This window comes from Pelobates fuscus, chromosome 13 (genome assembly GCF_036172605.1).
Source record: "Pelobates fuscus isolate aPelFus1 chromosome 13, aPelFus1.pri, whole genome shotgun sequence".
Taxonomy (NCBI): Eukaryota; Metazoa; Chordata; class Amphibia; order Anura; family Pelobatidae; genus Pelobates; species Pelobates fuscus.
The window spans coordinates 2,633,536-2,658,045 of NC_086329.1; the positions used below are offsets into that span (position 1 = coordinate 2,633,536).

Here is a 24,510-nt window from a genome sequence, read left to right on the forward strand (position 1 = left end):
CTGCTGCCTTTAATGCCTAATTGAAACAATTGTTTGCAGTTTTATTTTAGCTTAAAAAAAAGTCCCAGAGGAGTTAAAGGGACACTCCAGGCACCCAGAGCACTTCTGCCCATTGGAGTGGTCTGGGTGCCAACTCCCACTACCCTTAACCCTGCAAGTGTAATTATTGCATATTTCATAAACTGCAATATTTACATTGCAGGGTTAGATCCTCCTCTAGTGGCTGTCTACTAGAGGGACTTCCGTGTTCTTAGAATCCCCATTGGAAAAAAGCATTAAAAAATAATTTCCTATGCACATGCACATTAGGTTACCCCCGCCGGCTGATGGCGGAGCCTGACCAGTGCCGAGGGACATCGGCGCTGGACTCCGGTAAGTCACTGAAGGCATTTTAACCTCTTCAGCAACTTGGGATGGGGGTGGGAGGGAGAGGGGCACTACAGGGTCCTGAAGTGCCAGGAAAACTACAGGGTCCTGAAGTGCCAGGAATCCATTTAAATTAAAGCTGAAAATTTTAAAAAATAAAAATAAAACGTATGGACTGCAGGACTAATCAGAGACGCCTAATGTCGCAGTGCTTAGGAGATCTGTGCCAGCCTCGCTCTCACAGAGGCACAAATTACACACGTGCCACATTCTTGCCTCAGCTTATGCTCCAGTGAAGAAACCAGGATATTTCCTTTTTTTTTTTTTTTTTTTTATTTCTTTTTCTTCATCTTCTGGAATATTTTATCAAGAAAAATAAAATTTACAATATACAAATTGTATGGGGGGGGGGGAAGAAAAACTATATATACACACAAATATTTCCCTAGTAAAAGTGTTAGCTCAGTGCCCGAGACGTCGAATATATATATTCTTTGGCAGTTAGAGATTTTATCATCTGACCATTGGACTCCACACGAAATAAGATCAATCTGTACGAATTTAATTTATGGAAAATATTAATATAGGCTCAGTTTGAAAAAAATGAAAATAAAAAAAATGGGCATTTTGGAACAGATGTATAGAAACGTTGGGCGATCACCATGGGAACCGATGGAATCCCGAATATTTGCTTCAGGTGAATGCCCGACCACATTTATAATTCTCCCCCAACACATTAAAGTCTCTGCGGCAGTTTACATAAAAAACAAAAATCAGTGCAATTCTACAAATCATCTATTATCACAAACATTATACTTCCATACAATAAAGCTACTTACACACCAAGGTTACAAAAAATGTCAAACATTCTTAAGAAAAAAATAATAAAAAAGAAAAAGAAAACAGTTGCCCCCTCCCCCTTAGTTTCTGCCCAAGCAGATTGTTTTGAGACCATAACATTTCCCCCTGTTATTGGAAGTAAGCTGAAGGGAACGTGTTACCCCATTATAATTTACCAGTAAGAACCCGTCCACTTCCCTCCGATGTCAATTCTTCTTCCAGACTGGGGATCTCTGCTTGTTTTATTGACGTCTTATATTGCAATATTAAAAATAAAATGTACATTATATTCTAAAATCAGGAAAGATTACGATCGCTGGAGCCACCAATTCAACCTCCGTGGTGCCATCGTTTCCCTGCGGCAGCTGATAAGGAACACGGAGGACGAGCGGTAAAACACACGTGTCGTTCTTGCAGATACTGAATCGCTTGCAGGAGTGAAGTCATTGAATAATTCACGTAATGAACAATGTTTGGGTTCAGACTGGTTTGGTGGTCCGATTGTACACGAGATGCTCTGTGTCTTCGGTGTTCAAGACGGCAGAATTGTTCACGTTTGGCTGCCGTCGGTGACTGGCCTTCTTCTTCTTCATGTAGCAGTAACCAATCACCGCTAGGACAATAAGAATACAGATCCCAAGAAACACGGCAATCGCCACTTCAACCGAGCCTGGACCGAACGAGACAAAGGCTATTAATAAAGAAATAAGATGCCTCACGTTATCCTTAAACAAGAAATACCTTATTCTGCATTGCAATGGACTCTGAGCATTTACAGTTTGTACCTGGAGATTCACACACACACACAGTCCACAAACTGGGATCTCACTCACCTGAACCGGCCTCACGAGCCTCTGGGTCTAAATGGCTTTTATCAAAAATGTCACGATCTGGAAATAAAAAATAAATTGCATCAATTACGCTTTAGAGAACATTTGTAATGAGCCTACATTTCCAATAATCTTTAGTTCTTATTATCGCCATTTATATAGTGCAAACAGATTCCGTAGCGCTTTACAATATTATAAGAGGGGGGATTTAACTATTAATAGGACAATTACAAGAAAACTTACAGGAACGATAGGTTGAAAAGGACCCTGCTCAAACAAGCTTTATAATAATATATTGGTTACTTTAGCTGAGTGTAAACATTCATGAACAGACTCATGACCGGTGTATAGTCGCCATATGGGCTGGCGGAACCTTGGACAAAAAACCCCCCACATACCTAACCCAATAACACACTGACACCTGGTATATGGGAAAATTTGTCCACAGCTTTATTAAATAATTTATAATATATATAACGATAATATTGCTTTAAATAAGTTAACATATAAACATGGGTCATTGCCCCCACCTTCCGCCCCTCTCATCCGTATCCTTCTTTTTAATAGAGGGCAATGACCCCCAACATAACAAATACAAATATGTAACGACATTTTCCAACCTCGCCAACTTGAACCGAACAAGTGCCAACCATAAGTAACCATGGCAGGGGTATACCCGGATACCCCTGCCCCACCAGGTTCTGAGCCACCTCCAGGACTCGAAACCACCATTGACCATAATTCCAATTTTTTCCATGTTCCTCACGTTCCTCATAGGGAGCCTATGTCCTCTCTCTCAGCTCCCTATCCCGCCGCTGTGAAAAAACGGGAAACCCTTATCTAAACATAATTATACAGGGAGGGTGGGCGGGACAAACTGAACCGGGTAGGAAATTAGAAGTGAACCTTACAAAATGGCTCCTCCCTTAAATAGCCAAACCCACATATCCCATAACCCACCTGTCCTGTCTGTTCCTCCTGGGCCCGCCTCCTAACCCCTGTCAAGGCCCTGTTCCGCTTAAGCTGCGCTTTGGCTACATGGGGCTACAGAAATACAGTAATAAAAGGGGGGAGTGGGAGCCTGGAGTGTCCCTTTAATAATATAAACCCACCCAGTATAACTAACTGTAACCTAACCTACACAGTGCATCTAACGTGTGTGGGAGCCTGGAGTGTCCCTTTAATAATATGAACCCACCCAGTATAACCAACTGTAACCTAACCTACACAGTGCACCTAACGTGTGTGGGAGCCTGGAGTGTCCCTTTAATAATATAAACCCACCCAGTATAACTAACTAACCTAACCTACACAGTGCACCTAACGTGTGTGGGAGCCTGGAGTGTCCCTTTAATAATATAAACCCACCCAGTATAACTAACTGTAACCTAACCTACACAGTGCACCTAACGTGTGTGGGAGCCTGGAGTGTCCCTTTAATAATATGAACCCACCCAGTATAACTGTAACCTAACCTACACAGTGCATCTACCGTGTGTGGCAGCCTGGAGTGTCCCTTTAATAATATAAACCCACCCAGTATAACTAACTAACCTAACCTACACAGTGCACCTAACGTGTGTGGGAGCCTGGAGTGTCCCTTCAATAATATAAACCCACCCAGTATAACTAACTGTAACCTAACCTACACAGTGCACCTAACGTGTGTGGGAGCCTGGAGTGTCCCTTTAATAATATAAACCCACCCAGTATAACTGTAACCTAACCTACACAGTGCATCTAACGTGTGTGGTAGCCTGGAGTGTCCCTTTAATAATATAAACCCACCCAGTATAACTAACTGTAACCTAACCTACACAGTGCACCCAACGTGTGTGGGAGCCTGGAGTGTCCCTTTAATAATATAAACCCTCCCAGTATAACTAACTGTAACCTAACCTACACAGTGCATCTAACGTGTGTGGGAGCCTGGAGTGTCCCTTTAATAATATAAACCCACCCAGTATAACAAACTGTAACCTAACCTACACAGTGCATCTAACATGTGTGGGAGCCTGGAGTGTCCCTTTATTAATATAAACCCACCCAGTATAACTGTAACCTAACCTACACAGTGCATCTAACGTGTGTGGGAGCCTGGAGTGTCCCTTTAATAATATAAACCCACCCAGTATAACTAACTGTAACCAAACCTACACAGTGCATCTAACGTGTGTGGGAGCCTGGAGTGTCCCTTTAATAATATAAACCCACCCAGTATAACTGTAACCTAACCTACACAGTGCATCTAACGTGTGTGGGAGCCTGGAGTGTCCCATTAATAATATAAACCCACCCAGTATAACTAACTGTAACCAAACCTACACAGTGCATCTAATGTGTGTGGGATCCTGGAGTGTCCCTTTAATAATATAAACCCACCCAGTATAAATAACTGTAACCAAACCTACACAGTGCATCTAACGTGTGTGGCAGCCTGGAGTGTCCCTTTAATAATATAAACCCACCAAGTATAGCTAACTGTAACCTAACCTACACAGTGCATCTAACGTGTGTGGGAGCCTGGAGTGTCCCTTTAATAATATAAACCCACCAAGTATAGCTAACTGTAACCTAACCTACACAGTGCATCTAACGTGTGTGGGAGCCTGGAATGTCCCTTTAATAATATAAACCCACCAAGTATAGCTAACTGTAACCAAACCTACACAGTGCATCTAACGTGTGTGGGAGCCTGGAGTGTCCCTTTAATAATATAAACCCACCAAGTATAACTAACTGTAACCTACCTACACAGTGCACCTAACGTGTGTGGGTGCCTGGAGTGTCCCTTTAATAATATAAACCCACCCAGTATAACTAACTGTAACCTAACCTACACAGTGCATCTAACGTGTGTGGGAGCCTGGAGTGTCCCTTTAATAATATAAACCCACCAAGTATAGCTAACTGTAACCAAACCTACACAGTGCATCTAACGTGTGTGGGAGCCTGGAGTGTCCCTTTAATAATATAAACCCACCCAGCATAACTAACTGTAACCTAACCTACACAGTGCACCTAACGTGTGTGGGAGCCTGGAGTGTCCCTTTAATAATATAAACCCACCCAGTATAACTAACTGTAACCAAACCTACACAGTGCATCCAACGTGTGTGGCAGCCTGGAGTGTCCCTTTAATAATATAAACCCACCAAGTATAGCTAACTGTAACCTAACCTACACAGTGCATCTAACGTGTGTGGGAGCCTGGAGTGTCCCTTTAATAATATAAACCCACCCAGTATAACTAACTGTAACCTAACCTACACAGTGCATCTAACGTGTGTGGGAACCTGGAATGTCCCTTTAATAATATAAACCCACCCAGTATAACTGGAACCTAACCTACACAGTGCATCTAACGTGTGTGGGAGCCTGGAATGTCCCTTTAATAATATAAACCCACCCAGTATAACTAACTGTAACCTAACCTACACAGTGCATCTAACGTGTGTGGGAACCTGGAATGTCCCTTTAATAATATAAACCCACCTACACAGTGCATCCAACGTGTGTGGCAGCCTGGAGTGTCCCTTTAATAATATAAACCCACCCAGTATAACTAACTGTAACCTAACCTACACAGTGCATCTAACGTGTGTGGCAGCCTGGAGTGTCCCTTTAATAATATAAACCCACCAAGTATAGCTAACTGTAACCTAACCTACACAGTGCATCTAACGTGTGTGGGAGCCTGGAATGTCCCTTTAATAATATAAACCCACCAAGTATAGCTAACTGTAACCAAACCTACACAGTGCATCTAACGTGTGTGGGAGCCTGGAGTGTCCCTTTAATAATATAAACCCACCCAGTATAACTAACTGTAACCTAACCTACACAGTGCATCTAACGTGTGTGGGAGCCTGGAGTGTCAATTTAATAATATAAACCCACCCAGTATAACTAACTGTAACCTAACCTACACAGTGCATCTAACGTGTGTGGGAGCCTGGAGTGTCCCTTTAATAATATAAACCCACCCAGTATAACTAACTGTAACCTAACCTACACAGTGCATCTAACGTGTGTGGGAGCCTGGAGTGTCCCTTTAATAATATAAACCCACCCAGTATAACTAACTGTAACCTAACCTACACAGTGCATCTAACGTGTGTGGGAGCCTGGAGTGTCCCTTTAATAATATAAACCCACCCAGTATAACTAACTGTAACCTAACCTACACAGTGCATCTAACGTGTGTGGGAGCCTGGAATGTCCCTTTAATAATATAAACCCACCTACACAGTGCATCCAACGTGTGTGGCAGCCTGGAGTGTCCCTTTAATAATATAAACCCACCCAGTATAACTAACTGTAACCTAACCTACACAGTGCGCCTAACGTGTGTGGGAGCCTGGAGTGTCCCTTTAATAATATAAACCCACCCAGTATAACTAACTGTAACCTAACCTACACAGTGCATCTAACGTGTGTGGGAGCCTGGAGTGTCCCTTTAATAATATAAACCCACCCAGTATAACTAACTGTAACCTAACCTACACAGTGCATCTAACGTGTGTGGGAGCCTGGAGTGTCCCTTTAATAATATAAACCCACCCAGTATAACTAACTGTAACCTAACCTACACAGTGCATCTAACGTGTGTGAGAGCCTGGAGTGTCCCTCTAATAATATAAACCCACCCAGTATAACTAACTGTAACCTAACCTACACAGTGCATCTAACGTGTGTGAGAGCCTGGAGTGTCCCTCTAATAATATCAACCCACCCAGTATAACTAACTGTAATCTAACCTACACAGTGCACCCAACGTGTGTGGGAGCCTGGAGTGTCCCTTTAATAATATAAACCCACCCAGTATAGCTAACTCTAACCTAACCTACACAGTGCATCTAACGTGTGTGGGAGCCTGGAGTGTCCCTTTAATAATATAAACCCACCCAGTATAACTAACTGTAACCTAACCTACACAGTGCATCTAACGTGTGTGGGAGCCTGGAGTGTCTAAAAGTTGCTGCTACCCTTAAAACAGGTCTCTTACAGTTATACTAGATTTGTGTCCTTCCTAATTTTAAATGGATACAAGGTTACACCTGGATTGGATACAATTGAAAGCACACACAGCTCACTGTTCTATTACCTCCAACTTGGAATAATATCCTTTTTTTATTTTTTTACCAAGAATATTGTTGGAACGCTTTTAATTTGGTTTATTAAACTCTGACTTTTCTCCCCACTTTTGGGTTACAGGGGAGTATTTACTAAGTGCTGCTACTACTTGTGTTTGTATTTGTGTTGTATTTTGAAACTTGGGAAGGTTTTATTGTATCTAGCGGCTTTTTTTATGTTAGTTTTTTTTTGTTTTAACAGCTGTTTCCATCATTTTCATTGCGCTCTCATATATATTTGTGTTTAATATTTAATGTATGTTTACTAATGCAAGAAGCCTAAATAGAGTACACTAAGCAATATGACATAATAGGAATAACAGAAACAAAGTGGGATGAGACATGACTCGGCAGTTAACTTAAGGAACACTATAGGGTCAGGAACACAAGCATATATTCCTCACTCCATTGTGTTAAAACCACCATGTCCCCTGTTGCCTCCCTAATTATTGTAAAATCGTAATTGCATTCAAGTCTGCAGCTGCTGCCTCTGCCCCTGAACTGCTTCTGTCTGCTGACATCATCAGAAGTGGTGGTCTAGGCCAATCACAGTGCTTCCCCATAGGATTGGCTGAGACCGACAAGGAGGCAGATCAGGGGCAGAGCCAGCATGATTCAAACACAGCCCTGGCCAATTAGCATCTCCTCATAGAGATGAATTGAATTGATGAATCTCTATGAGGAAAGTTCAGTGTCCCCATGCAGAGGGTGGAGACACTGAATGTCAGTCACACTGTGCAGCACTGCCCCAGGAAGCACCTCTAGCAGCCATGTGAGGAGTGGCCAGTGAAGGTATCACTAGGCTGTAATGTAAACACTGCATTTTCTCTTTAACAAACCGTGATTTACTGCAAACAGCCTGAAGGTAATGATTTTACTTACCTGAACAAGTATAATAAGCTGTAATTGTTCTGGTGACTATAGCGTCGCTTTAAATGTTTAAACACTTTTTAGGAAGAATAGAAAAACAGTTTTGTATTTTTTTTGGTTTCTTTTGGGTTAGCAAAAACTGATGTGAAAACAGCTGAGCTTGATGGACGCATTCCTCTTTCAGTTAGCGTAACTATGTAATTATGGTATTTAGTGGTTATTTAGAGTATCCTTTAAAACAGACAGACTTTGCCCAACATAAATAAATGTTCCCGCGGTTTATAACCGATGCAGTCAGTATGATATGCGGTTTCTAGAGTCAAGAGTTTATAAAGTGAGATTCTCAGTTTGAGCAATATCAAGACCCCCCCATCATATCCTAATCTGTAACCCATCACTGACCACCATGTCTAGTTTAGTCACCACTCTAAAACACACCACCATCACATCACAGCCTTCCGCTGTATGAAGCTTACTGTAACAACCAAAACCACTTCAAGTCACCCAGTACGTGCGCAGGCACACACACACAAATAGGGGACTTGTAGATATTTTAACATTCACTACTAAAATAGAGGCAATTAATAAAAATAACCATAATTCTTTTCTAAATAATTGTCCAGTACTTGCCAGAAATTCCTGTGCAATATCTTAAACAGTCACGTTCTGATTTAAAGTTGTTGCCATTGCCACCACAACCACCATAAGTGAAGGCCATACACGTCATGGATTCCGGGTCATAGTACCAACGAGAGAAACTGGCACGGCAGGAACCAGTGTCCGGAAATTCCACACAGCGGGCTGAAAGAAAGGGAATGTTAGCAGGACTACGTCATCATTGTATCTCCCCATTAACAGAATTGACACAAGTCTATCCACCCCCCCAGCCCCCCTTTTTCAAATCTAAAAGCACTCTATCCCTCGTAGTCATGTCCGGATACACGTTATTGTTTTCTTACTCCAAGTTACCCCAACTGGATTTAGTAAAGTGTCACTTTAGTCATTTTACCTTTATTGTTCGGATCGTCCCATAATTGCAGAGTCTTGAACCCTTTATCATCTACGGAAAATGTAAATATAACATGTAAATGTTTAGTCAGCAGTCACAAGCTTTCCCTCTAATAAACACAACTGAAACCTGTATGTACGTAGTGGGCATCGGATGAGATATCCTCCTTAAACCAACCATGAAACCCCCCAAATAATGACAGATACTAAATCTTTAGATATAACATGTCACAGCATTTATTAAAAACACACAGATACTGTAGAACACATCCAATTTGTATAAAACTGTACATATAAATAACAAACAAATTACAGTGCATAATTGTAGGGGACCACGGGTAATCCGACCAGTTACCTCCGCTATTTCCCTTCCTTTAGCCGTTCAGGAACTCTTACAACAAGCAGGCATGGATTTCCCCCCCAGTAACTGGATGAAACACAGTCCTGGAGGTCACAACACTGACTGACTGTTTATTTTGTCACACATGGTTCTTACAGACACAGACCCCTACAGAGGGTCTCTAACAATACACCAGGGGTTTCAATCCCAAGAAGCTGATGGGGGCATGGAAGAGGGACAAAGCAGCCAGTTCAAACTGGGCGAGCAGTGTCCGTGTGACCATGTCCAGCTGTGACAGGAAAAGGGAGGGGGAGACGAAGGGAGAGGTCCAGGCGGACACTGCATTCACAAAAGGAGGGGGGATGGGGCCCAGAGCTACATATACAGGCACAATACATGAAACACATAATACAAAGGGAAAACCACAAACAGCCGGGGTTCCGTCACAATAATGTCATACAGTATGTCCTTAATGTAAGCAAAACGTCCTTGCCAATCGAACTCATCCCTTCCCAAAGGCAGGCCCTTGTCCGCTAAGCTCCGCTCTCTTCCTTGGGCCTTTTCCTTTGGGGTGAGGAGTTCAGCAGAGGTAAGTATAAATTGCACTTACCTCTGCTGTGTTTCCACACCTGGGTGCGGACATCTTGCTGTGTAGTCAGAGTGCAGGAGCATGTCAAAAACACTAGAAAGTATTTTCAAACATGGGCATTATTTCCATTCTGACATGCATGTGCTATCAAAGCACCATGGGAGTTAGGCTCATTTGTATCCTATGCCCTGGCTGTGCCACAGCAGACTGGCATATGATGCAGCTTTAGGTTGGTTATGGATTATGAGAAGCTCCCCATACGTGATATAGAGGATACGGGTACATGTTAGAGCAGCATTGATCTAGGAGTACGGTCTCTCCATGCCCTGTATACCGCAGATCTATTTGTTAACGGCCCTGCAGATTAATAAAACGGCATTCTGTTTCCTGATCGACAGTGCGTCTCTGCGATAGCACCCCACAGGAAAAAAAGATTACCCTCCTTGTAACTATCCCATTCTTTATAAAAGGTTATTGTGGAGTGTCCCTTTAAATGACAAACATCACATGCCGCCACGTTACGTACAGTTCTCACAAGACGCCTCATCGGATTGGTCACTGCAGTCTGGCGTATCATCGCACTCCAAGGCGGCATTGATACAGCAGCCATCGGCACACTGGAACTGCGTCCGGAGACAGTGTCCATCGCATACTGAAAACACAAATAGAAAGGGCTACTTGTTCCAGTCCCGATAACCATGGGTCCAGGAAGAGGGGGACAGAACCCCTACAAAATAATTTTATAGGAGTGGGGGATGACAGTGATGACAGTGGACAGATCACCCTATAATATCAGTTATTGCTGACACTAGTTATATTATAGGATATTATTACACCTAATATAATAATATTAGTTATTGCTGACACTATTTATATTATAGGATATTATTACACCTGATATAATATCAGTTATTGCTGACACTATTTATATTATTACACCTGATATAATATTAGTTATTGCTGACACTAGTTATATTATAGGATATTATTACACCTGATATAATATCAGTTATTGCTGACACTATTTATATTATAGGATATTATTACACCTAATATAATATTAGTTATTGCTGACACTATTTATATTATAGGATATTATTACACATGATATAATATCAGTTATTGCTAACACTATTTATATTATTACACCTGATATAATATTAGTTATTGCTGACACTATTTATATTATAGGATATTATTACACCTGATATAATATTAGTTATTGCTGACACTATTTATATTATAGGATATTATTACACCTGATATAATATTAGTTATTGCGGACACTAGTTATATTATAGGATATTATTACACCTGATATAATATCAGTTATTGCGGACACTATTTATATTATAGGATATTATTACACCTGATATAATATTAGTTATTGCTGACACTATTTATATTAGTATTATTATAGGGGTTTACTGGGTTTGTGTTACGGTTGAGGTTTCAGAGACTCTGATATTGTGAAGGAGTCATTACAGCTAAAATTAACACCAGCTTCAGGCGTTTCAGAGAATGACCCACCCCACCTACCCAACCTGTTCGCCTACTTTGAACTGGTTTCTTGGTCCTTTATACTCTCGTCCCTCTGTTTGGTCTCCTGAAAGGATCGCTTGCTCTGCGCACAGGTTGTGAGGTCTGGGGGTTCATTACGGTTTATAGGAGGATTTGCTTAATGCGGGATTAATAGGTTTCGTTTTATTAGGAGGCCCTATTGTCTTTATAACCTAGAATTTCCATAAATCTAATGAAAAAATAAAATAAATTGTACCAAGATTCTGCTGTTAGAAAACGTGAAATAGAATCTGCTGCCTTTTGCTTTGGACACCGCTCCGGCCATATTTAAATGGAATCCCATAACCCAAGAATGACACAGTATCAGATTAAAGTATATTACCTGGATTCAGCCGTCTGCTCTCCTTATGGGATTGCTCTACAAGAAACAAGAAAAAGAATGGATGGGACACCGTGCTGCAATACATTTATAAAACTCGGGCAAATTTCCAGTTAAATAAAAATGTAAGTCACCTACCACTGAAACACCAAAAGCACTAAACAGGAAATGTAAATCGGATTCACTCCGGTTCTCGGCTTTAGGTGGGGGACCCAGTGCGTACGCTCAGGGTGATCTCATCCACATTGGAAATGGACGAGTCAAAGGGCCGAGCCGGGTGTGAAAACCAAACTTTCTGGTTCCGAAGAGAACTAGGCGTCCATCTCGCAAACTTTAAAACCAGATCGCAAGGCTAGATAAATACCCGCATTATTATTCAAATATTCAGCCACTACAGCTCACATCAATCTCAGGCAGCGGCTCATGGGAGGTGTAGTTATTTAGTCTATAGATACTATATAATAGTAATGAACTAATTCTTCATCAAATACCGTGTGCTTCCAGGGGCGGCTGGTGACTTATGTTAGTTGGTGGGGCGCTACACTTCACCCCGTGGATTGGACTCTGCCCGTCTGTTCTGGTTTCACTTAGGAATAGGAATATATGTCGACCATCCTGATATTTTACAGACAATAAAACCGCACAGCCCCATATTCCTAATCAGAAATGAAATTAGACTGTGAGCTTGTTTGAGCAGGGCCCTCTTCAACCTATTGTTCCTGTAAGTTTTTAGAATTGTCTCATTTATTGTTAAATCTCCCCCTCTATTGTAAAGTGCTACGGAATATGCTGGCGCTATATAAAAACTAATAATAATAATAATAATAATAATAATAATAATAATAATAATAATAATAATAATAAGGAGAGCTATTTTGAGGTATAACTCGTTATTCGTGTGGTAATACAGAGTTAACCACTCAATGTCACCAAAGGATCATTTAAACATTTTTAGACAGACACACATTTTTCAGGTTAGAAGAAAAGAGGCGACAGAGACAATAGATCATATTATTAATATAAAATAATATTTAACTAAACGAAGAATAAAAAAAAAAAAAAAGTAAATAAACGAATGGAGCGGTTTTCACAGGGCTCACATTAGAAGCATTGCTATAAACAGCCTGATTCATAGAACGAAAACGCTAACCAACAACAAAAGCAGACTGGCCGCACGAATGGGGAAACGAGTGGTCAAGCAGATCTCCATGGTTGAAGTGGTGCCTTACTAGCTCTCCACATGGACTTACTGTACCGGAGGATGCCGGGGAGTGGGGAGACACTAAGATACGATGGCAAGAACGTGATGTTAAAGCAGTGTATGGCGTCATTGTTGGTGCCCAGAATAAAGCTGGGGGGACAGATAGCAATCAGAGACAAGGGGAGGGAGGCATTAAATAAATGAACAGACAGCCACATGAATCAAACCATCCTCATGGCTGCCGAATCCACCCCCAGGTTCGGACAGTCTATGACAGCCCGTTGGCAGGCCTGTCTGTTAGGGCAGCATATAGGCAGGACCAAAAAGGAGGCTTTGGGGAACAGCAGGTGGCAGTCAGACAGCAAATGACGTGATCCACACAAAGTCTCAAAGGATTTCAACAGATTTTTGTGCAAACAGCCTCGCAACACTAGAGAGGGATTGTAGCCCCATGTAGCTAGAGCGCAGCTAAGCGGAAAAAGGCCTTGACAGGGGTTAGGAGGCGGGCTTAGGAGGAAGTAAGCAAGGGTTGGATTATGGGTAAGTAGGATGGGCTATTTAAATGAGCAGCCATCTTAGGTGAGTCATTCTAACTTTCTACCCGGTTGAGTTTGTGTTCACCTCGGTGTGCGCGGACTTTGCTCGGTTGGAATTTTCTTTGTCTCCTCTGCAGGACCGATGGACGACGTGGAGCGATTGCTGGAGGGGATCAGGTCGGCGGCACGGCATCAGGGTGCGGACTGGCTACGGGCACAGCTCGGCCCTGCCCTGGCGGAGGCGGCGGATCGGGACGGTGATGGCGGGAGGCCGGTCAGGGCCCGGAGGCCCCCGAGGAGGCTGAGCCCGGGCACGGGGCCCGGTGAAGTTGTCCCCGGAAACAGTGGGGTTCCGGTTGCGACCGGCAGCAGGCCCGGGAGCCGCGTGGTCGAGGCCTTGCCTCCCCGCGTGCGGACGGAGCCTCGGACGAACACTCGGAGGCAGAAGGATGTCGTGGACGGGGGCGCCGCTGCTGTTGGGTCGGAAGTGGCCGGGCGGCCCCCTGGCGTTGCAAGACCCACGGAGGGGAGGTCCGGGCGGGCTTCCCCCCCATCGGAGAGTACCGAGGATGACGAGGCTGGATCCGGGAGACCGCATGACCGGCCTGGGAGGCAGCAGGCAAGTGCAGGGGGCTCCGGCCGGGGCCCTCTTGGCGGGAAGGTTGTTAAGGGGAGCTCTGCCACGGAGAGAGGCGGGAGTAGGCCAGTGGGGGGTGCCCAGGCCTTAGTCTTAAGGGGGGAGGGTCCCGGGGCCCCTAAGCGCACACGTAGATCGAAAGGTGTGAGTTCCAGGGGCGGGGGGGGGTCTCGGGAGTTGGCCAGGTCAGATAGCGGGTCCCCCGTAGGGGTGGTGGGTAGGTCCGGGCTGGCGGGGTCTAGTCAGAAAGGGGGTAGGGGTAAAGGGGCGGGGGGAATAGGCGCAGGAAAAGGGGTTACGGAAGCGGTCAGTCGGAAGAATGCAGGAGGTCGGGGACCGGGATCATCGGTAGTGGTCGGGCGGCGGGGGGGCCCGGATTCTGAGAGTGGTAGCGATAGTCCATCACCCGTTAGGTCGCAGGGGTCCCGGGAGGCGCGGGGGAGGTCGGGTCGGCACTGCTCCCCCTCGGACAGCTCGGCAGGGGAATGTGCGGCAGCCCCTAGGTATGGTCGGCAGGGGTGGCCTACTAGTAAAGACGGGAGGAGTCGTAGCCCCAGGGGTTCCAGGGTGCCACGTGGTGGTAGAGGTCAGCGGGAGGCTTCGGTACAGAGCAGGCGCTCCCGGGGTCGTGACGGGAGGGGTGTTGATGTCCGTTACACCCTACCCAGGACTTCTTCTCCTTGTCCTAGGTCTCGGAGCCGTTCCGCCTCCTCGCAGGCTGGTCACCCGGTGGGCTCCCCGGTCGGCGAGACAGCAGCGGAAGTTCCTCTTCCTGGATGTCGGGCGATCCGCACTGCAGCCCCCGCCGTCCCGGTTTCGGGGGGCTTGGCCGGTGAGTCCAGTGGGTCACTACACTCTAACGCATTAATAACCACACTTCAGGCACTACTCCACTCGTTGGGGGCGGGGGGTGACACTAGCGGCATTGGTCAGGTGTGGGCTCCGGGCGTTGGGGCTACGGGCTCTCGGGTTGGGAACTCCACAGGGCCTAGTTCGGGCGGGGATATGGTATTGCCGCAGGAGGTAGGGGAGATTGGGAGCGAGAGGGCTGAGTTGACAGGGGGCATTCCCGACGCGGCTAGACAGCACGCGTATGTGTCGTTTGCGGGCCCGTTGGGGGTCCATTTGAAGCAGGAAGTGAAGGATAAAATATGGAAAGGGGAGTTTTGTGAGATCTTCTCCCTCCTCCCCTTGGAGGACTTTATAGACCTCAAGGAGGAGGATAAGAAGGATGAGAAGAAGGAGGAAGAGGAGAAAAGGAAGCGGTATCGCAAGATTCCGAAATCCTTCGGGAATTGGCTGAGGGCCTTTTGCGTGCTGGCTAGCGTGCTCGGCGAGAAATCGCCGGGGTTATGCTCCTCGCTGTTTTGTTATTTGGATGGCATTTGGGAAGCGTATCGGACTTACGGTGGGTTGGCGTGGTGGCGGTACGATGAGCAGTTTAGGCAGCGGCTGGCGGCTAACCCGGGGATGCGGTGGGACCAAATGGACCTGCCGCTCTGGATGAAGTTAATGATGGCGCAAAAGGCGCAGCCCTTTCAGAGTTCGGCCGGCGCTAGGGGGCAGTCCGCCTCGTCGGCCGCCTTACCAAAGGGCTTATGTTGGCTCTATAATGAGGGCCAATGCAAATGGGGGACCGCCTGTCGCTTCAAGCACGAGTGCTCCGGCTGCGGAGGCGCTCATGGGCTCAACCGCTGCTTCAAGAAAGGGAAGTCCGGTGGCGCCGGTGCTGCGGCCGCGGCCGGTGGAGGGGGAGCATCCGCTTCCCCTGGGCTTAACCCCAGTGAGGCTAAGCGCGATGGAGCCGTGGCTAAGCCGCTACGTTAACAGGGCGGATGCCGCTGTTCTCCGGGCGGGTTTTGAGAAGGGGTTTTCATTCCGTTTCAGGAGCGGGAGGGGGGATCGGGAAGGCTGCGCAACCTGAAGTCTGTGGCTGACTTCCCGGACGTGGTTAGGGAGAAGCTGGGCAAGGAAGTCGGGCTCGGCCGCATGGCGGGCCCGTTCACAGTGCCTCCACTGGGAGGCCTGCGGATTTCCCCACTCGGGGTGGTTCCCAAAAAGGAGCCGGGTAAATTTAGGCTCATTCATCATCTCTCGTACCCGAAGGGTGAGTCGGTGAATGACGGTATTCATAAGGACTTGTGCTCGGTGTCTTATGCGTCTTTCGACCGGGCGGTCGATTTGGTCCGGCGGGCCGGGCGTGGGGCTCTGATGGCGAAGGTGGATATTGAGGCCGCGTTTCGACTGCTGCCGGTCCACCGGGACTGTCATCACCTGCTGGGGTGTTTCTTCGAAGGGGACTACTTCGTGGACTTGTGCCTGCCCATGGGTTGTTCCATCTCGTGCTCCTATTTTGAGAAATTTAGCACTTTTCTCGAATGGGTGGTACGGGTGGAAGCAGGGAATCGTTTTATTGTACATTATTTAGATGATTTTCTGTGCGTGGGGCCGGCTGATTCCTTGGAATGCCTGCGCCTACTGCGAACGGTTGAGTGGGTGGCGGGCCACTTCGGGGTTCCGCTGGCGGCGGATAAAACTGAAGGCCCGACCACGTGTCTGAGTTTCCTGGGCCTGGAGATTGACTCTGGGTTGGGTGAATGCAGGCTGCCTGGGGATAAGCTGGACAGGCTTCGAGGGGCGGTGGCCGCTGTAGCGGGGGCGCGCAAGGTTACTCTGCGGCAGCTCCAGTCTTTGATTGGGCTGCTCAATTTTGCGTGTCGGGTAATCCCGATGGGTCGGGTTTTCAGTCGCAGCCTGTCGGCTGCTACTGCGGGGGTTCGGTCTCCGCACCACTTCATCAGGGTGTCGGCGGCCATGAAGGAGGATTTGGGCATTTGGGATGCCTTCTTGCGGGATTTTAATGGGACAGTGTTGTTCAGGCAGGAGGGCCAGTCATCGGCCGAGCTTGAGCTTTTCACGGATGCTTCGGGCAGTGTGGGTTTTGGGGCATACTTTGGGGGCTGTTGGTGTGCGGAGAGGTGGCCGGACTCTTGGGGTTCGAGCCCTCTTATGCGCAACTTGGCTTTCCTTGAGTTATTCCCGTTAGTGGTTGCGATGGCACTATGGGGCGACAGGCTGCGTAATCGGAAAGTGGTCTTTTTCTCGGATAACATGGCGGTGGTTCACGCGGTGAATCGTCAGTCTGCGGCCTCGAGGCCGGTGGTTAGGCTGCTTAGGCGCTTGGTGTTGCTGTGTATGTCTCGGAATGTTGTTTTTCGCGCGCGGCATGTTCCCGGCTATTTGAATGAGGTGGCTGACGCTCTCTCGTTTTCAGTGGTCCCGATTCTGGCTGGTGGCGCCGGGGGCTTCGAAGGACGGGCAGGCTTGCCCGGACGAGATTTGGCAGCTGGGAACATCCTGCTTGGAGGACTTGTGAAGGCTTCTCTGGCACCGGCCACTTGGGCCTCGTACAGTAAGGTTTGGGGCCTGTGGGAGCGGTCGCTGGACGGGCTGGCCATGGACAGCGGGGAGGCCCTGCGGGATGCTTTCCTGTGGTACACTTGTCAGTTGAGGGCAAAGAGGGCGTCGCCCGCCGTGGTGGACAGGTCCATGGCGGCGATGGCGTTTTGGTTCAGATGGCATGGGAAGGAGGACTTTACTAAGACCTTCATTATCAGGCAGGCCCTGAAGGGCTATCGCAAGGGACGCAGGTCGCCGGATACCAGGCGCCCGGTGTCGGTTCGACTACTGGGGGATTTGGTGGGTTTGTTGCCCAAAATCTGTTTCGATGGGTTCGAGGCTTCTCTGTTCAAGGTGGCGTTTATTTTGGCGTTTTTTGGGGCGTTCCGAATTGGGGAATTGGTGAGCGCTAATAAGATGGTGCAAGGGGGCTTGCAATTTTCGGGGGTTCGTGTCTTGAATGGGAAGGTGGTGGTGCACCTTGGCAGCTCCAAAACGGATGTCCGCGGCATGGGCCGGGACGTGGCACTGGGGGCCTTGCCGGGCTCGGCTTTGTGCCCGTTGGCTGCTACGGCAGAATACCTGGCACGGAGGCCAGTGATGGGGGGTTCCTTGTTGGTGCATGCCGACGGATCCTCCCTCTCTCGGTTTCAGTTCACGAAAGTTTTTCGGTTGGGCTTGGGCAAGTTAGGGTTTCATGCTGAACGATTTGGAACGCACTCGTTCCGTATTGGGGCTGCCACGGAGGCGGCTCGGTTGGGATTGGGGGACGAGGTGGTGAAACGGATCGGGAGGTGGGAATCAGTAAGATTCCGTTCCTATGTCCGATTGGGTCTGTTGGAATAATGAGTTTGGGGACCGTTTTATGCAAAAAAAAAAAAAAAAAAAAAAAACTGTATATATGTTGGGGATGAGCGACTTGTAACTGGCTGTACTGTAACGGTTCTCTGTGTTATTTGGGCTGGGGTGGGGGTCTCTGTCGGACTTCCCTCATCATTTGTTTTTTCCCCCCAGGGCGTGAGGCATGGATCGTGGGCCATTCGTTTGTCTTCTGGGCCGAGAGGAGGGCCGCAGCTCGAGCGCAAGGCCAGCAGCTGGGTTTTCCGAGGGGCCAGTTGGCAGTTCGCTGGTTTGGGTATCGGGGTTTCTGCTGGGGGGATGTTTGTGGTAAACTGTTTGGGATGCTGGCGGCGGGATACGCGCCAGACTTACTGGTCCTGCATATTGGGGGTAATGACCTGGGCCTTACGCCGCAGCGACGGCTGGTGAAGTGGATGAAGCAGGACATTAATAAGTTGAGGGGCCTGCTTCCGGGGGTCATGTTGGTGTGGTCGGAGATTGTCCCGAGGCACCGGTGGCGGCACGCTCGGGATCCGTTAGCTATGGATAGGTGCAGGAAGAAGGTGAATAGCTTGATGGCAAGCTTTGTGCGGAAGGTTGGGGGTGTGGTAGTAAGGCACCTTGAGCTGGAGGAAGGGCTGCCAGGATACTACCGCTCGGATGGTGTTCACCTCTCGGAGGTTGGTTTGGACCTGCTCAACTTGGGTTGGCAGGATGGTATCCGGATGGCTCTGTTTCTTCGGGGTGGCGGAGCTCAGACAGCTTAAGGGGTCAAGGTCTGAGCTTGTGGCGGGACGGGGAGCCGAAGGAGAGAAAATAGGCTCCCCTGGATGAACGTGAGGTGGAATAACAGATTGTGGTCATCGGTGGTTGAGAGGTTTCGAGTCCTGGAGGTGACTCAGAACCTGGTGGGGCAGGGGTATCCGGGTATACCCCTGCCGTGGTTAATGGTTGGTTGGCACTTTGGAATGTTGGTGTATGTTATAAATATGTTATAAATATGTATAGGTGTTATTATATGGGGGTCATTGCCTTTTGTATGGTAGCCGAAGGAACAGGATGCCAGGGGGCGGAGTATGGGGGGCAATGACCCATGTTTAATATGTTAATTTATTATTATTATTATTATTATTATTATAATTATTGGTTAATAAAGCTGTGGACAAATTTCCCCATAATACTTAGTGTCCGTGTGTTATTGGGTTAGGTTATGGGGGTGGTTTGTCCTGGATTCCGACTGCCCAAATGGCGACTATACACCTGTCAAGTAAGTGGGGATGGGGGGGGGGACAGTTAACTCATGGACGAGCTCCCACTGAGTGATCCCAAGAAATAATGAACATAGGTGCCTTTCTTAAATAATCACAGAGGGATATTTTAAATCTAGAATTTCTTAATGCAAATCAAGAATCCCTAAAAATGTGAGGGCTAGGTGAAATCTCCAGGCTGTTAAGTCCCTTACCTGGTACATCTCGGCAGCTTTGTAAACAGTCCTCCTTCCGGACGTAGTTGTTCTTGTTCGGCTTGCAGCCACCATAAGTGAACTCTTTACAGTCGTTGGTCTCCGGGTCATAATACCAACGCATAAATTTGGCCCTGCACCTCCCAACCTTCATGGGAGCGAGACAGTATTCTGAAAGATACAAGGAGGAGGTGATGGAGCAGATCTAGGAATCGTCTTTTCTGTGATTTTAAATGGAACGCTCGGCAGATAAAATCACAGAGTTACCGGTTTGTGTTTCTATGCCTCTACCATATTCATTTTCAGTCTTAGTTCTATTCAATGTTTATAAATGAAATAAAAAGTTTAAAACAAACAAAAAAAAAAAAAAAACACAATTCTATAAAATACAGAAAGATAAAAGGCAGACACAAGGTTAAGGAAATCCATGTTGTGTTCACGTACCTTCGGTTTCCTCCTTCGACAGGACGGTAATGGTGGTGGTGGCCGAGCCGGTCTGTGAAGACGTGTCAGTGACGATCAGTTCAATAATATATTGACCTCTTTCTAGGTTTGACACGATCAGTAAATACGGCTCATCATCTATTCGCTGTGGAATTAAAAATTAAGTTTTTCATGCCGGCAGTTTATCAAATAGCTTTGCATGTGTATTGAGGAAAAAAAAAATGAAAAAAAAAAACACTTTAAAAAGAGAAACTCCACTGCCTAAATACAAACCAAATAAAATGAAAACATGCATGCATTAAATTACACATATATTCTTTGTGGATATATCTGAACCTGCAGATCTCTTGTCTGCAGCCTTTACAAGCCCTCCCCTTCTAACCCCACCCAGACTTTCTGTGGCTGTCCAATCAATGTAACTCAATGAGAAGTCTTTGAAAGGCAGGTGCTCTGGGCAATTGCTGCCCCTTAAGTGCATATCCACTGAGCTAAACAAACCAGGAAGTAACAGGACCAACTGTCTGATTGACAGCCAGGGGGGTGCAACAAGGTTCATTTATATAAAAAATAAAAAGTGATAAAGTGGAAATTTCTATTAAAATCTGCAAGTTTTGCAAAATGAAAAAAAGGGACATACTCTTCCCACAATACAGCAAGTTGAAGTGGTTTAGGGGTCTGGAGTGTCCCTTTAATCCATGTATTTAACGAGCTGAAATAGTTAAAATTTGGAACTAAACATGAACCACATGCTAACACTACAAAGGCTGAACAACACACCTCCATAACTACAGCAGGGTCCCCATCCAGCAGAATCCATTTGTAGTCCGCGATTCCCTCCTTGTCCCAACTCTCAATGCCACTCAGAGTCACAGTTTGTAAAGGTTGTGTCTTCACATCACGGCTCACCCTGGCTAGCGGAGGGTCATCGTCACCTAAACAATTCATGAATAAAAATGTAAATGGTACAATGTACAGTTCATGTGCTCCATGTCTTCCTAATCAAAAAAACATTAAATTTATCCATCACCACAAAAACATTAAAGGGGAACGGACACTTCCCAGGATTTTAAATATTAGCTTTATCCCTCTAATACATTTATTAAGTGTGAAAAATACAATTAAAACATAGAAACACCTCTTTATCCTGCAGCTGGATGCCATCTTAGCTCCCTGTCAATCATGGTTATAAGCTCCACCCTTTACACCTGGCAGTCAGTATAGAGAGAGCCACCTCCATCTTAGCTCCCTGTCAATCATTGTTATAAGCTCCGCCCTTTACACCTGGCAGTCAGTATAGAGAGAGCCGCCTCCATCTTAGCTCCCTGTCAATCATTGTTATAAGCTCCGCCCTTTACACCTGGCAGTCAGTATAGAGAGCCACGTCCATCTTAGCTCCCTATCAATCATTGTTATAAGCTCCGCCCTTTACACCTGGCAGTCAGTATAGAGAGAGCCACCTCCATCTTAGCTCCCTGTCAATCATTGTTATAAGCTCCGCCCATTACACCTGGCAGTCAGTATAGAGAGAGCCACCTCCATCTTAGCTCCCTGTCAATCATTGTTATAAGCTCCGCCCTTTACACCTGGCAGTCAGTATAGAGAGAGCCACCTCCATCTTAGCTCCCTGTCAATCATTGTTATAAGCTCCGCCCATTACACCTGGCAGTCAGTATAGAGAGAGCCACCTCCATCTTAGCTCTCTGTCAATTATTGTTATAAGCTCCACCCATTACACCTGGCAGTCAGTATAGAGAGAGACACCTCCATCTTAGCTCCCTGTCAGTCATTGTTATAAGCTCCGCCCTTTACACCTGGCAGTCAGTATAGAGAGCGCCGCCTCCATCTTAGCTCCCTGTCAATCATTGTTATAAGCTCCGCCCTTTACACCTGGCAGTCAGTATAGAGAGAGCCACCTCCATCTTAGCTCCCTGTCAATCATTGTTATAAGCTCCGCCCTTTACACCTGGCAGTCAGCTTAGAGAGGAGGAGAAGTGATACAATGTTTCGGTTTCTTCTCTTCATTTGCAATGTGTGTCCTGATTTGATCTTCCCTGAACTGGATTGTCTAAACTCTTCCATGCAAATAAATAAAAATAATTATTAATACATGTACAGGTGAATCTCGACGGTAGAGAAGTCCAGAAAAGCGTCAGTTTCCCTTGAAGATGGACACCGGAGGTTGGTCTTCGACTCTCCTTGTTCTATTAGCTGAAAGTTCATTTTCCTGTGGGATAATTCCAAAAAGCAGTCCCTCTTGAATAGACGCAATGCTCAGCCATAGATTATGTTGGCGATATGGAATACGGTGTCCAGCTGAATCTTACAAGAAATTCTACCAACTTGTGTCATGGTGGGATGGAGGAGACCCAACATCTTACCAGCCGGGTTCCACCAATATGGAACAAGAGTGACAAACTCGGCCCTCTGCTGGAAGATACACCAACCTCGGATGGCAAGTCTGACCCCTCACTGGCCTCAGCGATAGCCCATGTGAGGCACAGTTTGGGGTTATTTTATCCAGGGACAAACGAGGCATCTGCCTTGGGCGGCACTTTGCAGGGGCATCAAAAAAAAAAAAAAAAGCCGCCCATAAAACGCCCAGGCAAATTCCTTGCTTGCCTCGCATCCTTGGGGGCTCAAGAGCCAGCCAGCTGGACACTTTTGAGCCCCCGTGTGGCAGCGGGGGAGAATACTAACCTGAGCTCTTCATGGAGGCTGGGTGGATTTAAAACAAAAAATAAAAATAATAATGTGTGAGAGTGGGCGCGTCCGTCAGTGGGCGCGTCAGTCAGTGGGCGCGTCAGTCAGTGGGCGCGTCAGTCAGTGGGCGCGGCCGTGACAGGAAGGAGTGGGGAAAATTTAAATTAGGGCAGCCCAAATCCTAATTACACCACTGATTGTATCGCATGTCCAAAAGGAAACCAGGCAAGAAATCCCTGCTCGGAAATACTCTAACGATTGGAGCCCGTCTAGTGAGTCATTGGTAAAAACTATAATTTTTTTTTTTTTTTTAAATGACACAAACAAGCAAAGACTTGTCTGAGGAAGAAATACCAACTCCAGGCTGCATCCGACATTTTTTGAGGACCTTGCTTCGCTGGAAATTACACAATTGAATACAACACTAAACATTAAAATGTAACGTGTGTCAACCTTTTCTCACGAGATGTTCAGTTTCCATTTAAAATGTTTATCTAGCAAACACCACAGTCCTGGCACAGCCTGGCACACACTGCATTGGAGGACAATGTGAAAATGCTTTCTGTGTTACCTACACTCTAGCCCCAATCCCTCTGTATATTTAAGTAAATGGAGGTCATTTAGTACCTCCAATAGCCATTAGATGTAAGCCCACCTGCCACGTCAAGGCTGGTGTGTACTATAGACAGTAGTGGGAGTTTGAGCGCAGGACCTGTTTTTTGGAATCACACAGCTATGTTACAATGCTGCCGCCCATCCCATGTGTTCCCTATTAAGGGATAAGTATATAGGGGTGTATATAAAAAATACCCCATTCTGTCTCAGAGATATATTTGCCAGAAGCTCAAAGAAGCAAGGTGAATGGTCAGTGTAGGACCCACCAGAGAGGTCTGCCTTGACATGGCAGGTGGGCTAAACTCTCCCATGGCCATTGAAGAAACAAAATAACCTCCATTTGTTTAAATATACATAGGGATTTGGGAAGAGCGCAGGTAACTTTTTTCCTTTGTTTTTTACTGTATGTATTGGGGCTTATGGGTACAGTGGTTGTTGTGGCCGCCCAAGAGTAGTGGGAGTTTGAGCGCAGGATTTATTTTTGTGCATTTGTGTTTCTATATCTCCACCTCTCTCTATATCGACCGCCACGTCCAGATAGCAGAGCTTACAACAGCGACTAAAAGAGGTAAAATGGAGGGCTCAGTTTCAGGGCAGAGATAGATGGATAGAGCAATTTAAAATTTCTACATTACTTTATGACCCTCACAACACGATAGTTTTGGGGGGTGAGTAAATAAAACTCTGTGAAGTGGGGGGGTGCGGTGGCTTCACCTTAATGCTTTATATAAAGAACGTGTGAAAAGCTCGTTAAAGAAGACTTAATAAATGTCACGACCACAAGCACTTTATAGCACC

At 46.4% G+C, this 24,510-nt stretch overlaps 1 protein-coding gene across 1 annotated transcript in view; it reads right to left on the minus strand.

The window, feature by feature from the left end:
* Positions 1-907: 907 nt before the first annotated feature.
* The window catches only part of SPINT1 (serine peptidase inhibitor, Kunitz type 1), a 42,209-nt gene continuing 18,606 nt past the window's right edge, over positions 908-24,510 (minus strand). The window contains exons 2-10 of the mRNA XM_063439021.1: positions 21,175-21,329; positions 20,398-20,542; positions 19,954-20,124; positions 11,882-11,917; positions 10,505-10,630; positions 9,051-9,101; positions 8,672-8,842; positions 2,040-2,096; positions 908-1,876 (exon numbers count right to left, since the gene is read on the minus strand). Coding sequence (XP_063295091.1) covers positions 1,686-1,876; positions 2,040-2,096; positions 8,672-8,842; positions 9,051-9,101; positions 10,505-10,630; positions 11,882-11,917; positions 19,954-20,124; positions 20,398-20,542; positions 21,175-21,329 — 1,103 coding nt within the window. The 3' untranslated portion in view covers positions 908-1,685. The remainder of the gene's footprint in view (positions 1,877-2,039; positions 2,097-8,671; positions 8,843-9,050; positions 9,102-10,504; positions 10,631-11,881; positions 11,918-19,953; positions 20,125-20,397; positions 20,543-21,174; positions 21,330-24,510) is intronic.